This window comes from Salvelinus sp. IW2-2015, unplaced genomic scaffold (assembly GCF_002910315.2).
Source record: "Salvelinus sp. IW2-2015 unplaced genomic scaffold, ASM291031v2 Un_scaffold7699, whole genome shotgun sequence".
NCBI classification, from domain to species: Eukaryota; Metazoa; Chordata; class Actinopteri; order Salmoniformes; family Salmonidae; genus Salvelinus; species Salvelinus sp. IW2-2015.
Window position 1 is genome coordinate 1 of NW_019948959.1, and position 13,045 is coordinate 13,045.

Here is a 13,045-nt window from a genome sequence, read left to right on the forward strand (position 1 = left end):
AACACGAGGAATGTCCAACAACCTCAACTATAACCTAACATAACCTCAACATAACCTAACCAATCTACCCTCCTGAGCAGGTCTGGAACACAGGAATGTCACAACCTCAAACATAACTGAACATAACTCATCACATAACCCCTAACATACCTAACCCAAACTCAACATAACCTAAAACCCAAACTCAACATAACCTAACCCTCCTGAGACAGGTCTGAACACAGGAATGTCAGATAAACGTAATAACCCAACATAACCTAACCCCTCCTGAGACAGGTCTGGAAACACAGGAATGTCCATAACCTCTTAACATAATCTAACCCTCCTGAGCACAGTCTTGAACACAGGAATTCATAAACTGAACATAACCTAACATAACCTAACCCTCCTGAGACAGGTCTGGACACACAGGAATGTCATAACCTCAACATACACCTAACATAACCTCAACATAACCCTAACCTCCTGAGACAGGTCTGGAACAACAGGAATGTCATAGACCTCAACAATAACCCTAAACCCAACCTCAACATAACTCTAACCTCCTGAGACAGGTCTGAAACACAGGAATGTCATAACCTCAACATAACACTACACATAACTAACCCTCCTGAGAAGGTCTGAACACAGTAACTGTCATAACCTCAACATAACCCTACAAACAAACCTCAACATAACCTAACCCTCCTGAGACAGGTTCTGGAACACAGGAATGTCATAACCTCAACATACACCTTAACCTCCTGAGACAGGTCTGGAACACAGGAATGTCATAACCTCAACATAACCAACATAACTCAACATAACCTAACCACTCGCTGAGACAGGTCTGAACACAGGAATGTCATAACTCAACATAAACCTAACATAACTCACATAACTAACACTCCTGAACAGTCTGGAAACACAGGATGTCATAACCTCAACATAACCTACCCTCCTGAGACAGGTCTGGAACACAGGAATGTCATAACCTCAACATAACCTAACATAACCTCAACATAAACCTAACACTCCTGAGACAGGTCTGGAACACAGGAATGTCATAACCTCCAACATAACCTAACATAACCCAGACAGTAACTAAACCCTCTGAGAAGGTCTGAACACACAGGAGGGAGAGGTGGGGTTCTCAGGAAGAGAACAGTATTATCCTCTGTCTATTTCCTGGTCTGAATTTAATAAAGTGGTAATCGTAGTAACAGGGGTAACTCAGTGTATCCTCGCTGGTATCTCAATCACCTTCAGCAGCTCAGTGGAGGTGGTCTGGACCGAGTGGAACAACTAGAGAGAGAGAGAGAGACAGACAGCAGACAGGGCAGACAGGCAGACAGCAGGCAGACAGACAGGAGCAGACAGACAACAGACAGACAGACAGACAGACAGACAGACAGAAAGACAGAAGACAGGAAGGACAGGCAGGACAGGCAGACAGCCAGAGTCAGGTTGTGATCTGATCCCTGGCTGCAGCACAAAGCTGATCTAATCTATAGACACACTCTACTGTTATACCTGTCTGCAAACGTCCTATACAGACAGAACTGCAGCAGCTATCTTACTCTGATCAGAAACAGTTAGTAACACAGAGAGAACTGGGACAGAAACAGAAGTGTCGATCAGTTAGAACACAGAGAGAGAACTGGACAGGAAACAGAACGTGTGGATCAGTTAGTAACACAGAGAGAGACTGGACAGGAAACAGAACGTGTGTTCAGTTAGTAACACAGAGAGAACTGGACAGGAAACGAACGTGTGTCAGTAGTAACAAGAGAGAACTGGACAGGAAACAGAACGTGTGGATCAGTTAGTAACACAGAGAGAGACTGGACAGGAACAAACGTGTGGATCAGTTAGAACACAGAGAGAGAACTGGACAGGAAACAGAACGTGTGGATCAGTTAGTAACACAGAGAGAGAACTGGACAGGAAACAGAAACGTGTGGATCAGTTAGTAACACAGAGAAGAGAACTGGACAGGAAACAGACGTGTGGATCAGTTAGTAACACAGAGAGAGAACTGGACAGGAAAACAGAACGTTGTGGTCAGTAGTAACACAGAGAGAGAACTGGACAGGAAACAGAACGTGTGGATCATTAGTAACACAGAGAGAAACTGGACAGGAAACAGAACGTGTGGATCAGTTAGTAACACAGAGAGAACTGGACAGGAAACGAACGTGTGGTTCAGTTAGTAACACAGAGAGAGAACTGGACAGAAACGAACGTGTGGATCAGTTAGTAACACAGAGAGAGAACTGGAACAGGAAACAGAACGTGTGGATCAGTTAGTAACACAGAGAGAACTGACAGGAAACAGAACGATGTGGTCAGTTAGTAACACGAGAGAGAACTGGACAGGAAACAGAACGTGTGGATCAGTTAGTAAACACAGAGAGAACTGGACAGGAAACAGACGTGTGGATCAGTTAGTAACACAGAGAGAACTGGACAGGAACAGAACGTGTGGATCAGTTAGTAAACACAGAGGAGAACTGGACAGGAAACAGAACGTGTCGGTCAGTTAGTAACACAGAGAGAACTGGACAGGAAAACAGAACGTGTGGATCAGTTAGTAACACAGAGAAGAAACTGGACAAGGAAACATAACGTGTGATCAGTTAGTAACACAGAGAGAGAAACTGAGACAGGAAACAGAACTGTGTGATCAGTTAGTAACACAGAGAGAGAACTGGACAGGAACAGAACGTGTGATCAGTTAGTACACAGAGAGAACTGGACAGAAACAGAACGTGTGATCAGTTAGTAACACAGAGAGAGAACTGGACAGGAAACAGAACGTGTGGATCAGTTAGTAACACAGAGAGAACTGGACAGGAAACAAACGTGTGGATCAGTTAGTAACACAGAGAGAACTGGACAGAAACAGAACGTGTGGATCAGTAGTAACACAGAGAGAACTGGACAGAAAACAAGAACGTGTGGATCAGTTAGTAACACAGAGAGAACTGGACAGGAAACAGAACGTGTGGATCAGTTAGTAACACAGAGAGAGACTGGACAGAACACAGAACTGTGGATCAGTTAGTAACACAGAGAGAGACTGGACAGGAAACAGAAGTTCAGTTAGTAACACAGAGAGAAACTGACAGGAAACAGAACGTGTGGTTCAGTTAGTAACACAGAGAGAGAACTGGACAGGAAACAGAACGTTGGTCAGTTAGTAACACAGAGAGAACTGGACAGGAAACAGAAACGTGTGGATCAGTTAGTAACACAGAGAGAACTGGACAGGAAACAGAACGTGTGGATCAGTTAGTAACACAGAGAGAGAACTGGACAGGAAACAGAACGTGTGGATCAGTTAGTAACACAGAGAGAACTGGACAGGAAACAGAACGTGTGGATCAGTTAGTAACACAGAGAGAAACTGGACAGGAAACAGAAACGTGGGGATCAGTTAGAACACAGAGAGAGACCTGGACAGGAAACAGAACGTTCAGTTAGTAACACAGAGAAACTGGACAGGAAACAGAACGTGTGGATCAGTTAGTAACACAGAGAGAGAACTGGACAGGAAAACAGAACGTGTGGATCAGTTAGTAACACAGAGAGAAACTGGACAGGAAACAGAACGTGTCGATCAGTTTTAGTAAACACAGAGAGAACTGGACAGGAAACAGAACGTGTGGATCAGTTAGTAACACAGAGAGAAACTGGACAGGAAACAGAACGTGTGGATCAGTTAGTAACACAGAGAGAGACCTGGACAGGAAACAGAACGTGTGGATCAGTTAGTAACACACAGAGAGAAGAACTGGACAGGAAACAGAACGTGTGGATCAGTTAGTACACAGAGAGAGACCTGGACAGGAAACAGAACGTGTGGATCAGTTAGTAACACAAGAGAGAGACCTGGACAGGAAACAGAACGTGTGGATCAGTTAGTAACACAGAGAGAACTGACAGGAAACAGAACGTGTGGATCAGTTAGTAACACAGAGAGAGAACTGGACAGGAAACAGAACGTGTGGATCAGTAGTAACACAGAGAGAACTGGACAGGAAACAGAACGTGTGTTTCAGTTAGTAAACAGAGAGACTGGACAGGAAACAGAACGTGTGTTTCAGTTATAACACAGAGAGAGAACTGGACAGGAAACAGAACGTGTGGATCAGTTAGTAACACAGAGAGAGAATTGGACAGGAAACAGAACGTTCAGTTAGTAACACAGAGAGAGACCTGGACAGGAAACAGAACGTTCAGTTAGTAACACAGAGAGAGAACTGGACAGGAAACAGAACGGTGTGTTTCAGTAGTAAACACCAGAGAGAGAACCTGGACAGGAAACAGAACTGTGATCAGTATAAGACACAGAGAGAACTGGGACAGGAAACAGAAGTGTGGTTTCAGTTAGTAACACAGAGAGAGAACTGGACAGGAAACAGAACGTGTGGATCAGTTAGTAACACAGAGAGAGAATTGGACGCATGAGACTCTCACTGAGTAACAGTGGGTGAAGCGACCACGTTAGGGGTTAAAGGTCAGGGTCCTACCTCCAGCTTGGCGTCGAGGTCGGCATCAGAAGCCACCACGTACTCATCCTCCTTCTTCCCTGTGGCCTTGATCAGAACCTGCTTCGTCTTCCAAAACGTCTTCTGCATGCGGGCCATGACCGAGCTGTCCTCGCCTAGCAACGCCCGGCCACCGCTCAGTACGTCACCTGCAAACCTGGAGGGGTGGTCAGGGTTTCCCCTAGATTACATCTCAGGCATCTTTTTTAACCGATTTAAGACTTTTCAAGACAGTGACTTAAGTAACGATTAGCTGCTTCATACCCGTCCATCTAATCTTCAGCTCTGTTCTGTTCCGTTGCATCAACACACAGCCTGAAATAGTGGAGATTGAGAACAGTGTGAATGTCAAGATGCGTATTGTTTAATCCCCATACTTAAAAGTGTAAGAAAGCCCATAGCTAGTTGGCAAGATACCAGAGGTCATTGTTGAGGTGGTTGTGGTGCAAAACGTCTTCAGTAGCCATGCACCCTAAATACAAAAGGGAGTGTGCACGCGCTTATTGACAGGTCACCTGCTGTGGCCGTGGTATTCAAATAAACAGGTGAAATGACTGTCCGTTACGGGGCGCGCGCAAGATGGCGGTCAGTGCAGATGCGCTTTTTTGGTTGCTGAAGGAATTATTTGATTTCTTCACCCAAATATGACCATCTGGTCATTTCTAAGGTCATAAAACCCGTCTGAATATTATTTAGTTTGTTTACCAAAGTAATTGATTACTTTCTGCAAGTTATTCACCTCTAAAACTCTTAAGTTAGCGACAACCCTAGTTTAGCTAGCTAGCTCAAAAACTAGCTTGTCTACATGGAAACTTCCAGAACAAGAACCAAAGGAAAAMAAATGGAGAAATCATCAGATGGACAATTAACAGATGGTATGGTCTTGGGTACTCCTCTTCAGAATGTAACTGTGGGTGGGAAATACTGTTGTGGGTGATGAAAACTTGAAGTGCACGGACAACAATGCTGACAATCTGCGCACATCCAGTCCCCAGGCTGTTACCTTACGACCCCGACACTCCAGTCAAGCCCCAGGGGAAAAAGGTGAGGGCAAGAGGGTATGTCACTTCCTGAGAACTTCTGAGATGCAAACATATTGTGATGCTTTTGACAGCAAAGATAGATGAAAGGGCAGATGCATGGTTAGAAGGAATACCATGAAAATGTATTTTATTAAAAGATACCAGCGCAGGTAGAACCTGAGGCAAAAGGTGAATGAGGCGCGCAGGTAGAACTGAGGCAAAAGGTGAACGAGGTGGAGAGATACCAGCGCAGGTAGAACCTAGGCAAAAAGGTGAACGAGGTGGAGAGATACCAGCGCAGGTAGAAACCTGAGGCAAAAAGGTGAACGAGGTGGAGAGATACCAGCGCAGGTAGAAACCTGAGGCAAAGGTCGACGAGGTGGAGACATACCAGCCAGGTAGAACCTGAGGCAAAAGGTGAACGAGGCGCGAGGTAGAACCTGAGGCAAAAGGTGAACGGGAGGAGAGATACCAGCGCAGGTAGAACTGAGGCAAAAGGTGAACGAGGAGGAGAGATACCAGCGCAGGTAGAACACTGAGGCAAAAGGTGAACGAGGAGGAGAGATACCAGCGCAGGTAGAACCTGAGGCAAAGGTGACGAGGAGGAGACATACCAGCGCAGGTAGAACCTGAGGCAGTAGAACGACGAGGAGAAATCCAGCGCAGGTAGACACTGAGGCTCCATGGAATTCCGGAGCTGGTGGGTGAGGACATCAAATGCAGAGTTGTTGACATCTGTGGAGCTGTTATTCTCAAATAAAGCCAACTTCAGGAAAATGTGGACATCGTTCATCGTTTGACTCAACGATCAAGACACAGTCATCCGGTTCACCAGCAGATTACACAGGATCTTCTCTGGGGCGAGCAAAGAACTGTGAGTTCCACATCAAGCAAAAATGGAGGTTCACGAAGGATCTCTGCGGACACGGGAGAACTGTGTCCGATGTGTTGGAGTGAAAGGCAGGAAAATGTGTCCGATGGTGTTGGAGCTGAAGGCAGGGAGAAACTGTGTCCTATGGTGTCTGGAGCTGGAAAGCAGGGAGAAACTGTGTCCTATGTGGTCTGGAGCTGGAAAGGCAGGGAGAAACTGTGTCCGATGGTGTCTGGAGCTGGAAAGGCAGGGAGAAACTGTGTCCGATGGTGTCTGGAGCTGGAAGGCAGGGAGAAAACTGTGTCCTATGGTGTCTGGAGCTGGAAAGGCAGGGAGAAACTGTGTCCTATGTGGTCTGCAGTGAAAGGCAGGGAGAAATGTGTCCTAATGGTGTCTGGAGCTGGAAAGGCAGGGAGAAACTGTGTCCGATGGTGTCTGGAGCTGGAAGGAGGGAGAAACTGTGTCGATGGTGTCTGGAGCTGGAAAGGGAGGAGAAACTGTGTCCTATGGTGTCTGGAGCTGGAAAGGCAGGGAGAAACTCGGTGTCCTATGGTGTCTGGAGCTGGAAAGGCAGGGAGAAACTGTGTCTATGGTGTCTGGAGCTGGAAAGGCAGGGAAACTGTGTCCTATGGTGTCTGGAGCTGGAAAGGCAGGGAGAAACTGTGTCCTATGGTGTCTGGAGCTGGAAAGCAGGGAGAAACTGGTCTCGTGGTGTCTGGAGCTGGAAAGGCAGGGAGAAACTGTGTCCGATGGTGTCTGGAGCTGGAAAGGCAGGGAGAAACTGTGTCCTATGGTGTCTGCAGTGGAAAGGCAGGGAGAAAACTGTGTCCTATGGTGTCTGGAGCTGGAAAGGCAGGGAGAAACTGTGTCCGATGGTGTCTGGAGCTGGAAAGGCAGGGAGAAACTGTGTGCCGATGGTTGTCTGGAGCTGGAAAGGCAGGGAGAACTGTGTCCGATGGTGTCTGGAGCTGGAAAGGCAGGGAGAAACTGTGTCCTATGGTGTCGTGCGTGGAAAGGCAGGAGAAACTGTGTCTATGGTGTCTGGAGTGGAAGGCAGGGAGAAACTGTGTCCGATGGTGTCTGGGAGCTGAAAGGCAGGAGAAAGCTGTGTCCGATGGTGTCTGGAGCTGGAAAGGCAGGGAGAAACTGTGTCCTATGGTGTCTGGAGCTGGAAAGGCAGGAGAAACTGTGTCCTATGGTGTCTGGAGCTGGAAAGGCAGGGAGAAACTGTGTCCTATGGTGGTCTGGAGCTGGAAAAGGCAGGGAGAAACTGTGTCTATGTGTCTGAGCTGGAAAGGCAGGGAGAAACTGTGTCCTAGGTGTCTGGAGCTGGAAAGGCAGGGAGAAACTGTGTCCGATGTTGTCTGCAGCTGGAAAGGCAGGGAAAACTGTGTCCGATGGTGTCGCAACGAATCAACAACGAGGCTATAAACAGGGTACCGTACTGAGTCATGTGGAGGTTAACAGGGGGTACGGTACCGAGTCAATGTGGAGGCTATATACAGGTGGTACCGTACCAGCCTTGAGTCAATGTGCAGGCTATATACAGGGGTTACGGTACAGGAGTCAATGTGGAGGCTATAAAAGGGGTACGCGGTACAGAGTCAATGTGTTGACTATATACAGGGGGTACCTGTTACAGAGTCAATGTGGAGGCTATAATACAGGGGTAGCCGGTACCGGAGTCAGTGTGCGGTATTACATGTTTAGTCAATGTCATTTGTACATGTAGGCGGGGGTAAAGTGACTATGCTATAGATAAAAACGGTGAGTAGCAGCAGTGTGAGTGTGGGGGGTGTGGGGTCGGCCAATGAAAATAGTCTTGGTGGCCTTAGATGTTCAGGAGTCTTATGGCTTGGGGTAGAAGCTGTTAAGGAGCCTTATGATCCTAGACTTGGCGCTTCGTACCGCGTTGCAATGTGTGCACGAGAGAACAGTCTATGACTTGGTGACTGGGAGTCTTTTTTGGGCCTTCCTCTGACACGCCTGGTATAGGAGTCCTGGGTGTCAGGAAGCTTGGCCCCAGTGATGTACTGGGCCATACGCACTACCCTTTGTAGCGCCTTACGGTCAGATGCTGAGCTTGTTGCCATACCAGGTGGTGAGGCAAACCGGTCAGGGTGCTCTCGATGGTGCAGCTGTAGAACTTTTTGAGATCTGGGGACCCATACAAATCTTTCAGTCTCCTGAGGGAATAGGTTGTCGTGCCCTCTCACGATGTCTTGGTGTGTGTTGGACCATGGATAAGTTTTGTTGGTGACGTGGACACCAAGGAACTCGAAACTCTCGACCCGCTCACTACAGCCCGTCGATGTTAACGGGGGCCTGTTCGGCCGCCTTTTCCTGTAGTCCACGATCAGCTCCTTGTCTTGCTCACATTGAGGGAGAGGTTGTTGTCCTGGCAACCACAGCCAGGTCTCTGACCTCCTCCCTATAGGCTGTCTCATTGTTGCCGGTGTAGGCTACCACCAGGTCTACCTTCTCACCATGCATCTGGTTGATCTCTGAATTAGGAAATGTAATATTATTTGCGTTGAAAAGATGTCTTAAACTCAGTATGTAATATCCCTGAAAAGAGGGACTTAAACTCAGTAGCAATATCCTGTAAAAGATGGGACTAAACTCATATGCAATATCCCTGTAAAGATGGGACTTTAAACTCGTATGCAATATCCTGTAAAAGATGGGAACTTAAACTCCGTATATATATCCTGTAAAAGATGGGACTTAAACTCAGTATGTAATATCCTGTAAAAGATGGGACTTAACTCAGTATTATATATCCCTGTAAAAGATGGGACTTAAACTCAGTATGCAATATCCCTGTAAAAGATGGGACTTAAACTCAGTATGCAAATCCCTGTAAAAGATGGACTTAAACTTCAGTATATAATATCCCTGTAAAAGATGGGACTTAAACTTCGTATGCAATATCCTGTAAAAATGGGACTTAAACTCGTATGAATATATGTAAAGATGGGATCACATATTTTGGTATTAAAGTTAGCAAAGATCAGAAAGAAAGGGCAACTTAAATTTCTCTCCTACTGTAGATAAAATTGGAAAGAGATTTAACTCTGGTTATTAAATAAATCTTTATCTGGACGTGTACTATTATCAAAATTGAAGGTCCAGATGAGTTTATTACTTCCCTTGTCTGGATGTTCCTCTGGCATTAACTAAAATGTGTTGATACTCAATTATTTAACTTAATGTGGAGGAATAAACCTCATTATTTAAGGAAAGCGGTAATATGTAGCACCCAAAGTGAAGGGAGGGTTGAACGCTCTGGATTTTAAAACCTCTAATATAATCTTTAAGATTAAATGGAAACTAAACTATGTAAGAAATAAGGATTGGATTATCATCCCTAATTTAATATCTCAACAGATTGGTGGTCTAGAATCTTACTCAAATGCAACTTGATGTGGGTAAAGTCCCTTTAATCTGTTAACTTTCATAAACAAGTACTTCTAACTTGGACTCATGTACAAACATCATTTCCCCACAGACATACAATCTGGAAAAATAAAGGCATAAAATACAAAAACAAGTCTTTTTTTTTCAAGAATGGTTTGGCAACAGCATTATCTGGCTTAAACAATTATTGAATATTGATGGACAACTATATGATTATCAAATAATATTATTGAATAATAATAAATATATGATTATCCAGAATTCATGAGAACGCACAATGTTACATTCACTCTGAGGAGTATCAAATAGTTTTGTAGAGCTGTCCCTGAAGGTGTTGTTAGGTCCCTGAAGGTGCTATTCTTCTCTTAGGAGAATATAACAATATCTCAAGTGCAACTGTTGAGAATTTTGTAGCCTAAATTCAGTTAGAAGGAATTTGACATTTTATAAACTATAAATGTAATAACATATTTATATGAAAATTATGTCAAGATGTTACTATTCCCTCTGCTAGAATGTACTGGAATGCAGCCCTAGGACAAGTGAACTGGAACAAAGTCTTCGTTGTTATTGGTAAAATATTGTATATCGAATAAGGTGAAAGAGTATATTTCAAACTCATTCATAGAATCTACCCTGTAAAGACCTTTATTATACACACGATTCAAAATAGCTACTTGATACAAATGTGTTTTTGGTGGTTGTGACCCAGAGACTCCTGAAACTTTATTTTGGGACTGTTCTTATGTCAGAAGATTTTGGAGTGAGTTAGAGATTTTATTAAATAAATAAAATATAATGTTCATTTGAAAGACTGTTTTATTTTGATCCAAATGATATCGACCCCGATGTAACTTTCATTGTTCATTTGTTTATTTATCCATAAATGAAGTGGACGGGAACAAAACCCTCTCCCATTGTTTAAGAAATGAAATATTATTTTGAAATTATCAGTACGGTGTAAAACAAAAAAGCAATACGTACCATAAAACTGTTTGATATTGAAAATGTATCTCGACATGTGATGTAAATTCACTAATAAAACCCCACTCTTCTCTGTTTTCTATAAGGAGTTCGAGCAGGACATTAAGACCATTCTACATTCTTCCAATAAGAAAGCTTTTCAAATCTATACGTGTGTATCTTTTTAGATCTTCGTATAATCTGTAATGTGTTGTACCCTAGCATATGTTATCTTTGTCTGTTTGTATACTTCTTGTATGTATACTGGTGTTCCTGCAATAAGAAAGTCTTAACGCATCGACACCTGTCAGCGTCAACAGAATGCAGACTGGACGTCGCCGGCAGGTTAACCATTATGAGCTAACTAGCTGCTAATGCTCGAGCTAGCTCCTGTTGCTGCCAAGTCAAAGGTGCCGCAATCCATGTGAGCTCAACGCAGTTATCACACCCCTCACAACAAACCTGTTGTCTTCTCACCGTGCGTGTTCAGTAAATAACTAAATGTTACTATTTCCTGTTCCAGCTAGCTAGCAAATGTTWGCGACGTTTTCCAGGATGCGCAGCTAATTTGCTGCTAACCTACATCAGTATAACCTGCTAATTGTAACCAATGTAACGTTAGCTAGTCCAGATGACTTTGTCTGCGGATACAACGCTGCCTAATATAAACGCAACACGTCTTGCATCATCACATTGTTTTGGCTTTACCGTTGAATGAAGCTGTCAAGAAGTCATTTTGTCCAGCAGTCAGAGTATCCAGCTAGCTAACGTTAGCAGCACTAGCCACCAACCAACTGAAGTGACTCACAGAAACAGGATATGCAAAGTGTCTGTCCTGTCGCTGTGGGGACGTCTCAACATCACAGGTCAAACCAGTTGGAGGTGGAAAATAATACTTTTAAAAACGTCCGAAGGACACTAACACCAACCGCACTCAAGGAAGTGCAGGAGAAATATGGAATGTTTTGCTGTGCACATCATGTAGGACTAAAACAAGCATCTTCAAGAATACAACCCTAATAAAAGKTGCAGGAAAATACAAAATATCTTTCATCTGAAAACCTGATGACAGGGTAGTTATTGTATTTAAACACTGGTATATCATGGATGTAGACAGACATTCCGATTAACAACGACAGTGGGAATTATAATGCCACATTATGAACACAGTAGGCCTGTATCTATTRATCTATCCCAAGAGAGGGCAGTATAGAGACCTGKRYSTGKTSYWMKRKYWWYRWMWAMRTMWAWKRGWWYWSGKTYRYMKRARARACAMWKWRAMWWMMAMARMYWSWSTYTCTTAGAAAACAGTATGTCACCGTGGCTATCTTATATCAGGAAGAACAGCCTCTATCAACACAACTGTAGCAYTTCATAAATACACATATCTACATCAGGAAAGGCTTTAATCAACAGGCAATACATCAGAGAAATAAAGAGTAACCAAACAAATTATAATTCAGAATAATCAGACTGGATACCGCATTTCAATAACATCCAATAAAAACACAGGTGCTATATCTGTCTGTCTCCAGTCTGTCTAGTCTACGCTCCAGCGTCTGTCTCCAGTCTGTCTAGTCTACGCTCCAGCGTCTGTCTCCAGTCTGTCTAGTCTACGCTCCAGCGTCTGTCTCGCAGGCTGTGTATCTGTATGTGTACAGTTTGTTGTCAGCTCCTCCACTCAAAATCAACTGCAAGAGGAGAGGAGGCACCAAACACCACATCTAGCCTGTATTAACCTGGAAGACACCAACACACATCTAGCCTGTATTAACCTGGAGAGACACCAACACACATCTAGCCTGTATTAACCTGGAGAGACACCACACACATCTAGCCTGTATTAACCTGGAGAGACACCACACACATCTAGCCTGTATTAACCTGGAGAGCACCAGCACACATCTAGCCTGTTATTAACCTGGAGAGACACCAACACACATCTTGCCTGTATTAACCTGGAGAGACACCAGCACACATCTAGCCTGTATTAACCTGGAGAGGCACCCAACACACATCTAGCCTGTATTAACCTGGAGAGACACCAACACACATCTAGCCTGTATTAACCTGGAGAGACACCACACACATCTAGCTGTATTAACCTGGAGAGACACCAACACACATCTCCTGTATTAACCTGGAGAGACACCACACACATCTAGCCCTGTATTAACTTAACCCTAGCCTGTATTCTTTTCCAAGGGTTTTTTCCCTCCTGGCTTTTCCAAACCCGG

General features: G+C 44.3%; 1 protein-coding gene across 1 annotated transcript; it reads right to left on the reverse strand.

Annotated features, from left to right (window-relative positions):
- Positions 1–1,212: 1,212 nt before the first annotated feature.
- Positions 1,213–12,028, reverse strand: LOC112079357 (islet cell autoantigen 1-like protein). Its single transcript, XM_024145344.2, has 4 exons — positions 11,517–12,028; positions 4,797–4,847; positions 4,515–4,689; positions 1,213–1,284 (listed from the first exon to the last, which is right to left on the reverse strand). Exons 2-4 carry the CDS (start codon positions 4,802–4,804, stop codon positions 1,213–1,215), a joined length of 255 nt encoding a protein of 84 aa, XP_024001112.2. The 5' UTR covers positions 4,805–4,847; positions 11,517–12,028.
- Between the last annotated feature and the right edge of the window lie 1,017 nt (positions 12,029–13,045).

Bases quoted from the DNA above. Each gene is read 5' to 3' on its own strand.
- LOC112079357 (XM_024145344.2), bottom strand. The intron at 1,285-4,514 runs GTAGGACCCTGA...CTCTCTCTCTAG, and splicing joins ACCTCGACGCCAAGCTGGAG to TTGTTCCACTCGGTCCAGAC.